The sequence below is a fragment of the Chionomys nivalis genome, chromosome 19, assembly GCF_950005125.1.
Source record: "Chionomys nivalis chromosome 19, mChiNiv1.1, whole genome shotgun sequence".
NCBI lineage: Eukaryota > Metazoa > Chordata > Mammalia > Rodentia > Cricetidae > Chionomys > Chionomys nivalis.
Genome location: NC_080104.1, coordinates 22,259,495 through 22,278,386, shown reverse-complemented (window position 1 = coordinate 22,278,386; position 18,892 = coordinate 22,259,495). Strand labels below are relative to the sequence as shown.

At 41.2% G+C, this 18,892-nt stretch overlaps 1 protein-coding gene across 2 annotated transcripts in view; it reads right to left on the bottom strand.

Moving 5' to 3' along the window:
• Positions 1-18,892, bottom strand: part of Col9a1 (collagen type IX alpha 1 chain) — an 83,543-nt gene that overhangs the window by 45,919 nt on the left and 18,732 nt on the right. The window contains exons 6-18 of one of the 2 annotated variants that reach the window (XM_057751011.1): positions 18,649-18,732; positions 17,899-17,922; positions 16,477-16,551; positions 16,114-16,149; positions 15,936-15,998; positions 7,871-7,924; positions 7,637-7,672; positions 5,873-5,896; positions 5,476-5,529; positions 4,267-4,320; positions 3,587-3,619; positions 2,788-2,844; positions 893-946 (exon numbers count right to left, since the gene is read on the bottom strand). In XM_057751011.1, the coding sequence (XP_057606994.1) occupies positions 893-946; positions 2,788-2,844; positions 3,587-3,619; positions 4,267-4,320; positions 5,476-5,529; positions 5,873-5,896; positions 7,637-7,672; positions 7,871-7,924; positions 15,936-15,998; positions 16,114-16,149; positions 16,477-16,551; positions 17,899-17,922; positions 18,649-18,732 (648 nt within the window). Of the gene's footprint in view, positions 1-892; positions 947-2,787; positions 2,845-3,586; positions 3,620-4,266; positions 4,321-5,475; positions 5,530-5,872; positions 5,897-7,636; positions 7,673-7,870; positions 7,925-15,935; positions 15,999-16,113; positions 16,150-16,476; positions 16,552-17,898; positions 17,923-17,983; positions 18,214-18,648; positions 18,733-18,892 lie in introns of those variants that run through there. The other variant, XM_057751012.1, reaches the window with a different exon arrangement.

The window sequence follows — 18,892 nt, the reverse complement described above, 5'->3', positions numbered from 1 at the left end:
AAAATCTAGCAATCCTGCACTACTAATAGTGGTATGGGTTTGTAAAATATTATAAAATTTACTAAGAGAAAGAATCTACACTATGCAGGAAGTAAAATTATAAGATGAAGAAATGACAACCAAGTTGATTTGCTTCAAGTACTTTTCAGCTTTTTTTGAAAGGGTATATCAACCTCAGTGCAATATAGATTCCACATTCTTTTTTCTTTGTTTGTTTGGTTGGTTGGTTGTTTTTGAGACAGGATTTCTCTGTAGCTTTGGAGCCTATCCTGGAACTAGCTCTTGTTGACCAAGCTGGCCCTGAAGTAAGAGATCCACCTGCCTCTACTTCTGCCTCTGCACCATCCCCCAATCTGAATGCTGGGATTAAAAGCGTTCGCCACCACTGCCCAGCCAAGATTCCACAGTTCTAACTGGATAGTATTGCTGACTTCCAGCTACTTCAAGTCAAAGTTATGGTGAAAGAAGATGAAAAATAAACAGACAAATTAGTTCAGGTCTAGAGAAGTGGACCTCGAAGCCAATTGTCTACTAAATCCCGTGTTCTGACTTTCAAAACACTTGTACAACTTTACAGCTATCATAAACTCTGGGGAAGTAAACCAACTAGTGACATAGTGTCTGGCTGTCATCAGCTTTGATTAAAAAAATCAAAATATGGCCTATTTGAAACAAAGAAAATGCAGTCAATATGGGGCAAATAGGCAAAAAAAAAGGCATTTTCTTTGTCATTTCAATAACTGAACAGCTTAGAATACTGTAGTTAGAATACACAAGCATTTACTTTCCAAAGAAATAATCGTCACACTTTGCTATTCCTTGGAATTCCTTGTAGTGGATATTCACACTGTCTCTTAATCACATTGGGCCACTAAACGCTTATTTCCCTTACCTTGTGTCCTTGTCGTCCCGGTTCACCAATTTCTCCTTTTGCCCCTTTATGACCCTAACAAACATAAAAAATAAAAAATAATAATAAAAACACAGGTAAATGAAGCTGCATTGGGTTTGATGTCAAAAGTGGCCAGAAGGCTCCTAAAGTTGTTCTGCCTCTCTAAATCTGTGTTTAAAATACTATGAAAAAAGATTACGTCACAAAGCACAACACTGCCTTGGAAGCTTTAATAGCACCATGTACACCATGTGACTCATGTATACAATAGGCATCAGCTTTATTCATTCATTTATCAGGAGAATAATACTCCTCTAAACTAACAACTGCTCTGCCAGTCAGTTCAGCAATAAGGTGCTGCCCACCTTGGCTTCCAGTTTCCCCGGCTTCCCCACCAAGATTAGCTCTGAAAGTTTCCAGCACTAGAAACTTAACCCTTTCAGAAGCTGCCCAGCTATCCCTTGCTCCCTGATAATCACATTGAAATCTCATTTGCCTGCTCTATGGCCAGCTCCTTCCATGAGGTAGAGGAAGGGCTGATGTGAGAGTAGGCATCTCAGAGGCAGGGTTGCTTCCTTCCTCAGTGGGAAGTGTGAAAGAGAAGGGGCAAAGAGTGAAGACAAAAGCTGCAGCGCAGCAGGGGAATGGGGATACCAGCTGTGCCAACCTACATGGGCTGGGAACAGTAACACCCAGCAAACTGTGAGACGAAGTTCTCAGATTGGGTCTGCAGAACTTCCACCTCTTGTAGTGATCATGTGTTTGTGCTTTTACAAATCAAGCTGTCTGAAGATCCGAGTGCAGAGCTAAGCCACTAGAGGCCAGGGAGCGGAGGCACACACCTTTGCTCCTAGGACTCATGAGACAGAAGCAGACGAATCTTTGTGAGTTCAAGACCATCCTGGGCTACACGAGACTGAATCAGTCTAAAAGAAACAGAGTTCACGCAAAGGCGATCTCAGCCCTTGGGATCACAGGGCTTTAATCCCAGCACTAGGGAGGTGGAGACAGGAGTGATGTGGCTGGGTGGAGAGAGGAACACAAGGCAGGAGGAGACGGGAGCTCATTGCAGGCTGAGGTGCAGTCTAGACAGTGTGAGGAGGCAGTCATTGGACAGGATTGCCCTTCATGTCTGAGCAATGGTAGAGGTGAAAACTCTCTAGTGGCTGGCTGCTCTGTTCCTCTGATCTCTCCAGCTTTCACCCCCTAACATCTGACTCTGAGATTTTATTATTAAGACCAACTAGAATTTGTTCTACAGCCTCTCTCTGGTGTTTTGGAAAAATAAGTCACCTTCCATATAAGTCTAACCCTTCCACAGCATTGCAATTGAGAGAATTCGTCAAATTGCAATTATAGAAAACCCTTTGGAAACCTGCGCCTCTCAGCCCAGCGTCTTCCAATCATAGCAGAGCAGGAAGGGTCTGGAATTTCTCAAAATCACTTCAAATACAGAGAATGGAGGGGAAAGCAATTGTTTTCTTTTTTTTTCAAAATAGACATTTTTAAGTATCATGATGGCAAAGTAAGAGAAAGAACCTTCAGGAAAATCTATTATGCACAGGTTCCCCCAATTTTTTTTTAACCATGACATTCTCAAATTCTCATCTACACAGTCTCCCTCCACATCCATACCTCCATCTTCCCCTATAGAAGACAAACATCCAGTCCTGGATTCCATGTTCAAGTTTCCTGACCCAGTGCATGCTGGGAGCATTTCCTCCCTAACTACAGACATTCTGTAACTGAACACATGCACCTCAGTAGGGGCACTAGTTAGATTTTCCAGGCTGAATTTGTGCCACAGACAGAAAGAGAAACGGCAGACTTGACTAATCTAACCAAGACCAGTGGTTAGATGTTGCCACTCTTTAAAGTAACGGAATTATTCTTACCCGCATGCCTGGGAGGCCTGGGTATCCAGAGCGACCTGGTGGGCAGGAATTGGGGCACTGACAAAGAGAAGGGAAGAGGTAAACTAGAGCACCCGCTATGTGAAAATGTGGAATATTTTTTTCATGGAGTCCAGCTACAGAGCCCCAAAGCAATTATAATCATTAAACAACTCTGAATATCCCTTTCCTTTGTTTTTCTTTTAACTATATAGGAAAGCATGGCAAATTCAACAGTCATCCGGCCACATGCTCCTCTTCCATGTGTTACATGTAAACATTTTATCATATTTATTTCAGATCTAATAAAAGAAGTGAAATTCTTTAGACAGTAGACTATAGCAGGACCTTGTCTGGCCTCTTCCTTCTCTGCTGAAAATGCGCCATCCTGAGGTCACAGCCTTTCACCATAGACCAAAACTCCATGAGTGTGGTTCACCATTGTTGACTACTCATCTAGACATAAAACATCTCCCAAAACTGGAGTACTCCCATCGGAAATCACACCTCGGGCATAGAGCCGAAGGCGTGAACAGAAACAACGACCCTGCTCCAGTGAACAGGAGAACACGTGAGCAGCCAGTCCACGTGGCTCTGCCATCGAGGTTAAAGAAGAACATGGAGGCCAAGCAAATTCCAGTCAGATCATTTTAAAAACAGCTCATCTGAAGACTGCATGGTCTTTAAAACCATTATGTTGTACACACGTATAAAACACCACGATTAAACTCATTGCTTTATATTAATAGATACTAATAAGAAAGAGTTACAAACCATATTGTAATCAAAGAAAAAACCTTACCAATGGGTCTCCATCATGAAATCCAATTGTTCCCTAAAGTAAGTAAAATATAAAAATTAAGAATAAAACTAGATGATTTACTCTAATTTATGAATGATAGAAATTTAAAAATATATTTTGTAATATATAGCAAGGGTGCAAAACTATAATAAGGGTATTGATTTTATGAACTACAAGGAAAAATAGAAGCATTTATGTTAATATTTGAAGATTTACTGATGGGTGATTCCTTCAAAGATCCCTAAACTATAGTTGGTTAACTCTTTGGGGAGATTAAATAACTGCCAATATAAACAAAGTGGGGAACTCTGGCACATGAATAAAAACATAGAGTGTCTTTTTTATTTTTATTATAAAAAACTTAGCAAGAACTAATTCTCATGAAAATGCTTCTTCTCATGTCAACGTTTTAAGCGCTTAAAAATCACAACTATCAAAGGCTGCAGACAAATAAGATCTCTCTGGGAAAGCATCTTTTAGATTATTGTGGTTCCTCTGCTTTTCTGGTTGTAAAATGAAACAGACTGAGTAGATTAAAAAGAAAAAGAAAAGAGAAGAAAAACACAGTAGCCATTTTGGAAGTGCAGAACAATGACTTAATAAATATTTCCACATTTGTTTCTAAGATTTCTTCAGTTCCTGCTCAGATACAAAAGAAATTTAAGCTGGAAATGACTTACACTGGGTCCTGGGGGGCCAGGGGGGCCAGGCGGTCCTCTTTTCCCAGGGTCACCCTAGGTCATTTCAAAATAGAGACATAGTAGTTACACAAGTTTCAGAATACAGTTCATAAAAGCAAGGAGTCATGAGAGAAAGGCATTGCTAGAAAGTCGAGCAGAACTCAGGCAGGCGTGAGCCTACCGCCAAAACCCAATTAGTTGTCCAACACCAGGCAATCAAAGAAATTCTGATCTTACCATGGTCGAGAACAAAGCAAAGGAAGACACGGAAAAGGGGTGCAGATATCGAGTCAGCTATCTATAGGATTATCCCTCTACCTACTTTAAACACGAATCAGAAATCCCATGGACTGATCCAGTTGGTTTACAGAACAGAGTAGCTGGTATTGCTAGTGTCATTCAGATAATTAAAGCAAAAGAAAGCACGGACCCAACCCTAAATTGAGAGTGGAGGACCCATCTCTGCAACCCCTGGTCTGAGCTGTCACTGAACTCTTGCAATGGATAGTGAAGCAAAGATAGCTAAATTAAAACAATCCATTCAGATGAAAGGAGGTTCAAATTACTCTGAATGCCCTATTTTTACTATTGGTACATTTTCTTTCTTAATATTTTACATAAAAAGTCAGAAACAACATAATTATTTTAAATACGCAATCATTTGTTATTATTCATTCATTTGTAACATATATGTAAGTAACTTTGCATACAGAAAACACATATATAGAGCAAGAAAGATACATGGCATTTGACTCCTTCCCTCAATGAGATTATAATTTCTTAGCTTCTCATATCAATACTTCAACATTTTTAAGGGCTTATAGAATATCACACGAAACACTTTTTATCAACAATTTTCTCAGTCAATTTCAGTTTCTTTCTGTTCAATTAGAATTAAATCCTGGATATAATTTAATGCTTCTAGTATGGTATTTATGGTGATAACTGCGTGCTATTGTTTAATTTCATATGGATAAATTAACAGAAAAGACACTGGATCCCAATCCTGGATGAAAATGTAATAATGGGATGGCATCTTTAATTTGAAACTCAATCTGCTGCAGGTTAAGAAGAAGTGCTTAACTGGAATAAAATTCACCTACAGTGTTGGGAATTTCAGGGGGAAATGCACAGTGACCCCACTGCCTGCAACAGTAGCACCTTCTTTCAAAGGATCAAATGGCAATCAAAAGGCACCATGGTACTTACACTAGGTCCTACACGGCCAAGTTCTCCAGGAAGTCCTGTGGTTCCAGGAGGACCCTGAAGTCAACAAATCAAAGGGACAATCTTATTTTTAATCGTGTTTACAGTCTATTGTAAATGACATGAAAACTGATAAAGAACCGACTTAGAATCATCCATCTTTTCTCATGCTGGCTTGCAGTGAGACAATAATTCATTTAACAAAACTTTAATTATTTATCAGGAAACAGAAGTTCCCTAAAGTGGTCATTTTCCTAATTGGTATTTTTGTTTGACAAAACAGTGATGCTGTCAATAGGAGCTATATAACTCCATAGAGAAAAGTCTTCAAACCCCCCGGGTTTAGAACTAGAGTATTTTCTAGAATGTGTAAAACTATAAATAATGAGATGATACGTACAGGAGGTCCTGGAATGCCACGGCCCTAAAAGATCAAAATAAAAATATTTATGGCTTGAGGTTTGAACATTGTATAAACATAGTCATAGACATGGGTCAATGCAAAGAAGCTGAAACTCTTACACTGTGCAAATAGACGAGCAGTGCTCACTGGAAAGCCCTGGACGGCGGAAGCAATATCACTCTACCTCAGACAAAGCCAGGAGTTTGTTTCCATCCCTGAAGCCTTGTATGCTCGCCCTCACTCACAGAAGAAGCCTTCTATGCTCGCCCTCACTCACAAAAGAAGCTATGTATGCTTGCCCTCACTCACAGAAGAAGCTATGTATGCTGCCCTCACTCACAGAGAAGCACATCACAACCAGATAGTCTAAAGATTTTCTTCATCTGTATAAGAAACCTGTATTTAAGACAACACAGCTTTATAGGTTTAATAAATGATATTTACACATTCCCGTAAACAAGCTGTTGGCACAGAGAGACAAAGGAGTAACACCTTTTCTCAGTAATATGGACTGGCTCCATGGGTAAGGGTGCTATTGCTCTTATGGACTTCCTGAGCCCTGCCCAACATTAGGCAGCTCACATCCCCTTCAATTCCTACTCCAGGGAATCCAGTGCCTTCTGGTTTTGAAGAGACTTGCATGAGTAGAGTACACATAAACTCATGCAGGCTTACACACTTGCACAAATAAAAGTACTTTGAAAACAGATGTATCCCTTTTAACAAGTATGACTATATTTCTGCACACTAACTTTAATAGATATTTAAATTAAATTGATAACACTCCTCATAATGGGATCTTTATGGAGTATACTATCATGACTTGACTCTCCCTTTCCTCTGTCCTTTATATCCCTTTATTCACGCCAGACTATTTCAGGCTGAAGCTACATTTTACTTATCCTCCCCTCGCAATTCCCAGCGCAGAGTCTGGTATACAACAAACTTCAGCAAGCCAGAAAACGGGTACTACTGGAGGTGAGCGTGGACAGCAAACCAAATCAGTCTTCAGAAAGACAAACATCACTTTTATTTAAGTTGTTGTATTCTGGATTTTTATATAGAATTATACAAATAATATTTATATTGTAATAAATTTATAATATAATATATGATTATGTAATAATTATATGAAATGTCTTATACATGATGCAAAAGTAAAACTGTCACAGGGGACCAAGGCGACCAGTAAAAAGAGAAAGATTGATAAAAAGGAAGCAAAGAAAGGAGATCAAATGGGGAAAGGACACAGACTGATGGAAACAGCAAGAAAGGAGAACAGAGCCGTGTCCTCCTGCACGTGAAGATACCACTGTGCTTCTCTGAAGAACACATCTGTTGAGCAACAGCTCATCTGCTGTGCTCTCATCAGATATACAGCTGTGAGAGGCGTGACACATCGCGAGACTTAAATTAGATCACACTTGGACCTTTGCTCAATGGTTCCTAGCACAGAGGCAGAAGCGCCAGACGCAGCTAAGCATTGTGGTTCACACCTCAGGAGGTCACTGTGAGATTAAATCCACTCCTTCTGTCTCCAAAGAAAATCACATTGAGAACCCCCACCTGATATGGACATCACTTTATCCCATACCTTTGACCTTTTCTGGCGGCAATAGTGTACTTACTATACCCAATGGCTCATAGGCCCTTTGTCGTGTGTATTATGTAGGAAACTGAATTACATCTTTATTCACACTGGAGGGATTTTACCTAAACATAGGTTTTCAGTTTTGTTGCTTTATCATTACTAATACTTACCGGAAAGCCACGAGATCCAGGCACGCCAGGTTCTCCCTAGAAAAATAAAAACAGTTTCACTGTTCTTATCTCTTTGAAACATGGATATGAATATAAAAAAATTGAATAGATATTGAAATCTTTAATCCAGTCTACCAGATGTTCAGCGTTTCAGTTGATTGGCAAACTTTCTCTTGAGGTGTTTTCATTGGCATTTGAGGACACTATAGAATTAACACCAAGTGGCTAACTTACTTTTTGTCCCCTTGGTCCAACAGAGCCAGGGGATCCATCAGGTCCTGTTAATCCCTAGTGAAGCAAGAAAATAATGTCAGCACTATCGTAATAGCCCTAGAAAAGTCACTGGGCGGGATGTTTATATTTTACTAATTAACTGTAGGTTGGTTCGCACATGGATAACACAAGTATTTATCAAGTAACATTTTCTAACATATCCTTATTTAAAACGTTTAACATGGGATCTGCTTTTGCTTCTCATTTTTTGAAAATTTTATGATTTGGTAGCTGCAGTGCCCAAAAGTTCAATAACTTAGTGAAATTTTGAAATCTCTGCTTTGAGAAAATGCAATGCTTTCCGTTTTCTCCAGTTGAGTCTGATGGGCTTCGACTTTGCCCCTTTGCTAGGTTTATGTATCTACTTTACTTCACCTACAAAATAAAAATATTGTATGTCTTCCTAGATGTGGGTCAATAATGTTTTGAAAGCAAACGCATTGTTTTCTTAGTATAAATTAAAGATAAATAATCTTATTAACACTTAGAGCTACCTTAAACCCTCCAGCCATCTTCTAGCAACAACTTAGTAAAGAATATTAACTTTTAATTAAAAAAAACTTGAAAGCATGCATTTTCCTTAGTAAAAACATGTAACAATGTATGTTATCTGCTGGGTATAGCTTAAGCCTAGTATGTATGTCTAGCGATCATATCCCATTCTAAGATGTATTAAATGTATTTTCTATCTATTCTCTTCTATTAATAATTATTTAATCATCTTATTCAATATAAAAGTAGAGATGAAACCATAATAATACTGTATGCAGGCCACATTTTCCACATTTGACAGATAAATTTCAGTTTTTACTATTTTTATGTTTAATCCAGATATTTTCAGATGCTGTCTATGTAATGTTATCTTGAAATTCTATTTTCCTAAAGATAAAAATATGTGTGCATATATGCGTATGTGTATTTATGTATACATGCGTATAAATATCTCATAAAGTCTATATCATCAATATTTGAAAAATATTCATTGAGGCCTCCTGAAACTACAGAAACCCTGTCTATACCGGATTGCCAAAATTCGTGTCAAATATCAAATAATGCTTTTAGGCAATTTTTTTTTTTGGGGGGGATTTTTCGAGACAGGGTTTCTCCGTAGCTTTTGGTTCCTGTCCTGGAACTAGCTCTTGTAGACCAGGCTGGCCTCGAACTCCCAGAGATCCGCCTGCCTCTGCCTCCCGAGTGCTGGAATTAAAGGCGTGTGCCACCACCGCCCGGCTAGGCAATTTATAAAAAGCTTATGGTCTGTATTTTTTATTTTTTTATTTTTAATTATGTGCATGTGTGTGTCTGTGTGTCGGTATATAAATGCATGAGTCCCCAAAGAGGCCAGAGGAGAACAACAGATTTTCTAGAGCGAGAGGGGCCAGTGATTGTGAGCTATCCAAAATAAACCCTGGGAAGCAAACTCTGATCCTGCAGAATCGGGAGTTTTAACTTCTGACTCTACCATCTACTAACATTTTCACACTTTTTTTTTCTTATCAAGTCCTCTAGCAATTCTATAAACCAAAGAAATTAGAGAGGAAAAAAACAGAAAATGTTAGTTCCTGGAAATTTATTAACAACAAAAATGATTAAATATATGTAATTTTTAGGATGTCAGTTTTCATTTTCCCTAGCCAAATTCTAAGACTATGAGGTATGGGCAAGAACTATGATAACATTAATTGCTGAATGCTAATAGGAATGAACCGTTTGCCTTCCCAGACATAGCAAAGGCACCACACGTCCAGGAGGGCTCTCTTGGTGTATTTCATACACACATTTTAAAAACCTTGGGGCATATTTAGTAGATGCTCTAAGTCCCACTTCCTGCATCAGCTTCAAAGACAACTCCTGGTCAGTTTTCCTACACAAAGTCAACTTCTTCATTTTGTGACTGGAATAATTGGGACAGAAGAGGATCGTAACTACTATGTGTGTAATATATTGAAACATAATCAAGGGAGTGTTAGATAGCCCGAGGGCTGTTCCACGTCACTCACATTTATAATACCTTTCATAGGATCTTTGCAATTATGTCTATTGTTGGAAAGTTCTTTGAACTAAGCTGAGAGCGGATTTGGTGTTGGGTGTTGCAGTGAAGTCTGTTAGGAAATAACTATGTAGAAAAGACTGAGCTTGCCAAGTGCGCTGGTTCATGACTGTAATGTCAGGAGTCAGGAGTCTGAGGTGAGAAAGCTACTAGTTGAAAGCCAGTTGGGGCTACATTCAAGTTGTTTGGCTGCTATAAAGCAAAAAAGGAAAGAGTGGAGAGAAGATGAGAAACAGGAAGGGAAAGAGAGAGAGGAAAGAGAAGAGAGAAGAGGAGACAAAAGGAAACGGAGGAGAAAGGACTCCATACTTAATAGAGTCCTAGCACGTTGCCCCTTGGCATCTAACACAGTCAATACATGATGAACGAACACGTCAAATTTAGGTTCACCTAGAGACAGAAATATTTAATAAATAAATACATTAATAAAAAAAAAATTTAGGTTCACCTTTTGGGTAGAAGGGTCCTTCTTTGATTATTTGGCCCAGCTCTGACCCTACCTACTGCTGCAGGTTTGTGCACATTGCTTAGCTATACAGTGCTCTAATGCTATTCCTCATTCAGACAGGTCCCTACAACCAAACATCTGGGTATTAACCACAGCCTGGCATGTCTTTGCCTCCTCAGATTTCTTCAATGAACACTGACCTTTCAGAATAATGTCTTAACCACTACTCCTGCTGGGACACATCTCTCAGGGATGTAGACTATACCCATTCAAAGGAAAGAAAGCACTTAACGTCATGCCTGTCTGGTATCATATAATTTAACCACAATCCCTATGCGCACCTGTCTCGTGTGGTTCCTGAAAGAATTAAATACTGTTTACAGAGCTCTCTGAGCACTCTGCAGCAAACAGCACCTGCCATGACCTCTCTATCGAGGGTTATCCATAAGAGTAACACAGCTGTCCTTTGGGTGTAAGACTGGCTTCTCTAGTCTATATAAATACAAAAGAAAAGAAGACCCAACTTCAATAGGTGGGGGAAGACTGGAAATATATGAACACACACAGCATGCACAATTTTCAAAATCCAATTTGCAATAAAACCCTGTAAATCTAATTTCAGAGAAATTACAGAGAAAAATCTCTCCAGTGGCAGGACGAACTGCCTTTATATGGGTGTTTAGGCAGACAGAGCTCCATATAGAACAGGATTGGAGTTGTGCTCTGAGCCTTCCGATCGCCATTAGTCAGGGAATTCCTGTCCCCAGCATCCTGCCCCCTGCTTCCTTCCAGCACGCCAGCAGCTCAGCTACTGACAACAAAGTGTACTACTAGAAGCAAAGCTGTAATGACAAACCTATCAAAATCCATTGCCCATGGGAAATGAAGTCCCTTTCTCAGATTTGGACAAACATCATCCAATAATCATTTCAGAATCATCACCAAAAATATGTGTAACTTTCACTGTGAAATAAAGAGTAGAAGACAAAGAGATTGGACATCAATATCCCTGATATCACTCTCAAAACAGTTCTTCCAAAACTTTCTTACTAAGTGTTTTATTCCCCAGAGGCTAGGCAGAGGCTCCCATGCCCTCTGAGGGAACTATTACTCACTGTTCTCAAAAATGTGAAAGGCTTTAATGTCAACTCAATGAGAGAGCAGTAAGAAAACTTAATAGATCCAGAAGTCCTGAGTGACCAAAAGAATGGTACTCAACTTCACACGGAAAAGCAAAAAAACCCATGATAGCCAAAACAAGCCTATAAAATAAAAGAATTTCTGAAGGCATCACAATCCCTGACGTCAAACTTTACTACAGAGCTACAGTGCTGAAAACAGCCTGGTATTGGCATAAAAACAGACAGGAGGACCAATGGAACCAAATCAAAGACCCAGATATTAATCCACACACCTACGAACAGCAAATTTTTGGCAAAGAAGCAAAAAATATCAAATGGAAAAAAAAGCATATTTAACAAATGGTGCTGGCATAACTGGATATCACGTAGAAGAATGGACATAAAACCATATCTATCGCCATGCATAAAACTCAAGTCCAAATGGATCAAAAGACCTCAACATAAAGCCAGCCACACTGAACCTCATAGAAGAGAAAGTGAGAAGTACATTTGAATGCTTTGGCACAGGGAACCACTTCCTCAATATAACTCCAGTAGCACAGACACTGAGAGAAACAATTGATAAATGGGACCTCCTGAAACTGAAAAACTTCTGTACAGCAAAGGACACGGTCAACAAGACAAAACAACAGCCTGCAAAATGGGAAAAGATCTTCATCAACCCCACATCAGACAGAATTCCAAAATATACAAAGAACTCAAGAAATTGGTCATCCAAAAAAAATTCAATAAAAAAATGGAATACAGACTTAAACAGAGAACTCTCAACAGAGGAATCTAAAATGGCTGAAAGACACTTAAGGAAATGCTCAACATCTTCAGACAAATGCAAATTTAAACAACACTGAGATTCCATCTTACACCTGTAAGAATAGCCAAGATCAAAAACACTGTTGACAACTTATGCTGGAGAGGGTATGGGGTAAAGCGAACACTCCTGCATTGCTGATGAGAGTGCAAGCTGGTACAGCCTCTTTGGATATCAGTTTGGCGATTTCTTAGAAAATTAGGAAACAACCTTCCTCAAGTCCCAGCAATACCACTTTTGGGTATATATCCAAAGGATGCTCAACTGTGCCACAAGGACATGTGCTCAGTTATGTTCATAGCAGCATTGTTTGTCATAGCCAGAACCTGGAAACAACCTAAATGCCCCTCGACTAAAGAATGGATAAGAAAAATGTGGTACATTTACACAATGGAGTACTACACAGCAGAAAAAAATAACGACATCTTGAATTTTACAGGCTAACGGATGGAGCTAGAAAATATCATTTTGAGTGAGGTAATCCAGACCGAGAAAGACAATTATCATATGTATTCACTCATAAGTGGTTTTTCAACATAAAGCACAGAAAACCAGCCTACAAATCACAATCCCAGAGAACCTAGACAATGATGAGGACCTTAAGAGAGACATGAATCTAATCTACATGGGAAGTAGAAAAAGACAAGATCTTCTGAGTAAACCGGGAGCATGGGGACCTTGGGAGAGGGTTGAAGGAGAGGGGAGAGGCAGGGAGTGGAGCAGAGAAAAATGTAGAGCTCAATAAAAATTAAAAAAAAAGAAGTCCTAAATGACTCTAATTCAAAATCTGAAGGATATGAAACATTAAAATACTTACAAGCAATCACTGGGTGCCAACCGTCAACAATTTTCAACACTTACTGTATTGCATGTCATTCTTCTTAGCTGGTAACTTGGGTACTAAAAATCCACTACCACTCTTTTCCTCTACACTTTCCATCCACCCATCTGTTAAGAAGATGCTATCCAGCACATTTCAGGGTGGTATGACTGCCAGAGTATTAAGAAACTCATTTGTATCTGCTTGAGGTAGAACTGGGTTGCCTAAATGAATTCAATAAATATGAAAGTCTTTGTTGTCTTAGCACCTATGTAACTCTGGGTCTCTGAGGAAATTATTTAACCTTATAATTTATTTTTCATTTTCCTCTTTATTGGAAAAATATCATTAGAACAACTTTCTTCTTAGGCTATGGTAAAGTTGAAGGGAGTATATTTGCGACCAGGCGTGAGAAAAATGCCCCAAGTATATGAAAATGCCACAGCAATTTTCTCTCAGATATAAGGAATGCCTAAGACACTGGCACATGTGTGGATTTTCTCCCTTTTCCCACCTCTCTTTTCTTCTCTTTTGCTTTCTTCTTCTGTCCTGGGTTTCTTCTTATGGAACCCTTTAGAGACAGAAGTAATCATCTATCTAACAAGGTCGTACAGCTTCCAGTATTGAAAATGGTGTCTTTTTTGCATCCTGTGTGTCTTTCCCACACTCTTGTCTATAAATATAGACAGAACAAACCAACCTATAACTGTTTCCCTCGTCTACTACTACAAAATTCAGAACACTTTTGTTTGTTTGTCCAAATGGGAGCATAACTTTTAAAAAGAAAAAAAAATGATTACTTACAATTTGAGATTAAGAAAAAAATTAAAAAAAAAACCTGTTAAGCGAGTTTCAAAAACACCACTAAACTGAGGAATTACCTGGGCCGTTATAGGTACCATGGTACAAAGCTGTAAATCTAGCACTTTGAGGAAGTACTGTGAATTCCAGGCCAGGCTGAGCTACTCTGCAAGACCTTAGACACATAAACAAACAGACATACTGAGGGACACTGAATTCCAACATTCTGACTGAATTAATTAAAGCTCAGCAGGAAGACAAGATTTTAGATAAATTGTTTATGTTTCTGGTACAATTTTTAAAATTTAATCTAAAATTTTCTCTTCCTCCAAAAGGAAAGTCTGGTTGAAATTTCAAAAAAAAAAAAAAATGTAGACAAGATCTCCTGAGTAAATTGGGAGCATGGGGACCTTGGAGGAGGGATGAAGGGGAGGGGAGAGGCAGGAAGGGGAGGAGAGAAGAATGTAGAGGTCAATAAAAAAAACTGTAGAGAGGAAATCAACTGATACTATACTAGTAGTTGACCTAGTGGCCTGGCATTTAAGAAACATCCTTACTAGGATCTGTCAATTCCAAGTAATTCAATTTCAAAAATCTTGATAGCCAACAAGTTACATAATCTCACTTGTAGTATCCAAACATGAGTTGGTATTATCCATACATTAATCCACAGGAGCTAGCTCATATGTTGCCATATTTGAAATGCACACACACACATACACACACACACACACACAAAGAAACTCAGACTAGAAGCTTTGAATTGTAAAAACAAAGGGTGTCTCCTGACACACTAAATAATACACAAATAGACATCTGCACCAAGTTAATCACAACAAAATACACATGTCAGAGTAACAACTAAACTCCAGCCAGTTGCTTCTCTCGGAACAATGGAGCTTTGTTCGTCACTGGCAAAAACTCTTGGAAATAGCAGGTATAGGTTTTGAGGTGCTGGCTTTCTTCAGAAAAGCTTTTGGGTTTTGCAAAACAAGTAAAGAATAGTTGATTGGAGAGAGACTTGAGGAATCCTAGAAAGTAAATGCCATCTCTTTGCAACCCAGAGACAGACAAATGCCAAGTCCTGATGAAGGACCAAATCAGCTATGAGTAGTGGACATGGAGAGAGGATACTGAGAACTGGGACTGCTTCACTCTGGAGAAGTATTATTTATTATATAACTGAGCATCTGAACATCTCAAACAGATCCTTAGCTTCCTGTTTCCAAAAGCTGAATTTTAAGTTTTGTGTCTCTGTGTTGACTATTCCCTGCCCCTACTATATCCGTACACACTCCTCCACTCACTCTGAACAAATTTTCATTTTTTGTATTACTGGGAACTGGAATACTTCCTGTTCTTTCCTACATCCATCTTGATTTCAGCCGGGGTTTTTTTTCTAATTTTTTATTTGTTTTATTATTTCGTGTGTTTTGCCTGCATGTACCCCTGTACCATATTCACGCTGTGTTCCCAGAGACCAGAAGAGAACCTCAGATCCCTTGGGATAGTTATGAGCTGCCATGTGGATGCTGGGACTAGAACCCCTGACCCTCTGCATGAACAGTGCCAACGCTCTTAACCAATGAGCCGTCACTCCAACTCCATCTTTCTAATTAATCCAGGGAGTGTCAGAGGAAAGCAGAGCTCATCTACTGTGAGACCTGGCCCTCCACCCACCAGCACCCACACCCACACGCCATCACCTTCCTCCCTATGCAGGCAGTGGAGGTGTGCGTTCATAAGATGAATAGAGAGTGTTAGAGATGGGAACCCATAAACTCACCATTTTTCTGAGATGCCAAAGCTCTGTGCTGTGGAACCCTCCCATGACATTTTGCAGGGTGCCATAGCAACACATTTCTCTCTCTCTCTCTCTCTCTCTCTCTCTCTCTCTCTCTCTCTCTCTCTCACACACACACACACACACACACACACACACACACACTCTACTTACATCAGCGCCTGGTGTGCCTGGCTTGCCTGGCGCTCCTGGCTTGCCTGGGTCTCCAGGAGGACCCTAAGAAGGGGAGGCAGGGAAAGAAAATAAAGCAAATTTAACATTCTTCAAACACACACGGCTACAAACATATCTTAAGGAAGGAAGTAAGGTGCCATGATGCCAATCAACTTACCGGAGGGCCCACGGGACCCTTTGGACCTCGGTCACCCTGGAGACAGAGAAAGGGGTAAAAGCAATAGGTAAGCAAGAGTAAGTAGCTGGGGACCCACGGGACAGTCTCGGGCATGCACACCCCAAAATTATGGAGCGAAGCCAGGGTGAGGGCCTAAAGATGGAAGTTCATGCCCCATGGGGCAACAGGTCTAGGTCTCCTCTGTAACAATCTCCAGGTTACAGTATCCAACCCCGAACTTTCACTGGCATCTCTTCTTGGGAGTGACAGGAAGGGGTCACAAGGTGCTTTCTAAAAACTCATTCAAAGCCAAAGAAGTATGGAAAAGATCTGTCTTGTAGAATAAAGGAGATACAAACTTACATCAATGCCATCTATGCCCGGAACTCCAGGAGGCCCAGGAGGCCCTGGAGGCCCCTGCTCACCAGGAGGACCTCTCTGCCAAAAACAACACACAGGGATTAATGGAGAACACTGTGCACCATCGAGAGCAACTGAGCAAGATCTCGCCACCCTTCAACCCCCACACACCCCGACAAGAATGCCTCTCTAATGGGATAAGTTTTAGAACCAAAATATAGTGTGTTTCCACCTCCTATGAGATACACTGTCCAGGGTGGAGAAGTTCACTCGGCACCACCTTCTCAGAAGGCTTCAGAAAGACGGGAATTGCGAAGAAGCGGGCATCTAGCGTCCTTGTTCCCCCAACAGAAACTAAGAAATGACTATGGGGGTCATTGATAGCATCATTGCAGGTCAGTTTTGTCTCGAATGGAGCAGGTCAGACTGGAGCAGTCCCGGGACAAACAGTTTCTTTACAGCTGCATGCCTTTCTTTGTCCAGTAGACTGGGAGCTCGCTGCGTGCGTGGGGGTGAGAGGGGTGGGGGGGATTTAGGTTTGGGAGGTATGGCGTGGTAGAGCCCTGAATTCAGGAGCCTGACTTCGTTTCACGTGACACTCCCTGACAATAGGTGTTTGCGCCTTGCTTCCAAAGTTACACAAATTTCAGAAGGACCCTTCCCTTTGAGAGCCCTGTGTATCCCTTGTCACAAGCAGGCTACTGTTTCGAAGGGTCTGCAGGGAATACTGGCGCCTGAAACAGTATTAATTTGTTGTTTTAGGGAATGTTCCCCCACCCCCCTGCTTCTAGAGGGAGAAGGCATGGTGAGAGAAGAGGGAGAGAGAAGAAGGCTGCTTTCATCAAGGGAGACTTTGTTTTCCTGAACTCCAAGGACCAGTCAGGTTACAATGGGGTCTCTGTAAGTGAAACCTCATACCTCCCCTGGCCTCCCTGCCTGGCTGCTGCACTCTCCCTTGCCAGGGGTGGGGTGGGGAAAGACTCAGGAGACGTTACTAGAGTTCTAATGGGATCCAGGACGGCCAGGCTTCATTTCTGAACTGCTAGCAAGATCTTGAGGTTTAGTGGTTTCCCTACTGTGGCAGGAAAAAGCTTGCCCGAATTTCTGCCTTGCCCATCAACCTGCCCTTGAATAGGACCGGGATTGAGGGGAAGGATAAGTAAGCAACAGTAGCAACAAACAAACAAACAAGAGGCAGATTTAAGCCCTCCAGTACTGTGCCTTTAGTGCCAGTGTTCGAGTGGGAGAAATGGCCCCCTTTCCCACATCAGTGGGTCCCCCGAGGTTCCGGCTCAGACCCTACTTGCTGGAGGTACTCCAGGCTGCAGGGCAGCTGTCCAGAGAGTCCTAAGAGTGCCCTGCACCTTCTCACCATACACTTGGAAAATGCAGCATTTTTCATTTTTCTTTCCCTTCCCAGCTTACCTCGTCATCAGTGGTCTGGCTGGGCTGTAGACAAAAAGATGGAGAGAAAGTGAGCAAGCACGCGGCAAGCCCCTGCACAACTTACTTGAGCAGCACAGAAGAAGAGCCCTGACAGCAGCAGTGGCAACCCAAGTGCTCCAGGTCCCCAGGCAGTCCAGGCCATCCTGGTTGCTCTCTGCTAATCCTCTGGCGGGACTCTGCAACCTGATGCCTTCCAGACTCCTTGACCCAGCTGAGCACTGTAAAGTGGCACTTGGACATTCAAATGCACCGGGAGTAGAGGTTGCAAAGGTGCCCTGCTAAGGGGACCTAGGTTCCTCCTGTTTATGAATGGCCTGGAGAGGGTCCTGGGGATTGGAGGAGAGCTAACAGGTCTGGGAGGAGGGATAGAATGACAACGGTCCCCTTTAACCCTTTCCTGGCGGCTGCACCCAGACCTGAATGCACACCCCTCCTCAGTGTGACTGCTGACTGTGTCAGGAGCCTGCCAAGGGTCTGTGCCTTACAGAGGAGCAGACTTCCAGTGCCTCTGGAGATGCTGAGCTGCCAAGTGTAGCAGACACTGGCCTGTTCAGGGATCGCTTCTGCACCCAGGTTGCAAGAAGGACCTGTGTTTCTTTAATTCCAAGCTAGTCAGTATAGCAAGGCAGACTCTAGGGAAAGAGAAAGTGGGAGGAGAGACCTAGAGAGACTGGTGCTGAGGAGGTGAGGTGGGGAGAAGTGGCTTTTGCAGATGGTTCAAGGACTCACTGTGCTTCTGACTGGCAGCTCATGACACGTTTCTCTCCTGGGTCTCAGTGGGTCGCAATGAATCAGCATCCACTGGAGTTCAAACTGGCGAGAGATGGGAGAGATCAGGTCAAAGAGGAGTGTTTCATTGTTGTTTTTTAATATGGTCTATAATCCTTAGCAGAACAGCAAGCACAGCTCTTGATTTTTCCTGAGCAGAATTTCTAGTGGAGATGTCTGGAAACCTTTCCAAATTCCTCTGCTC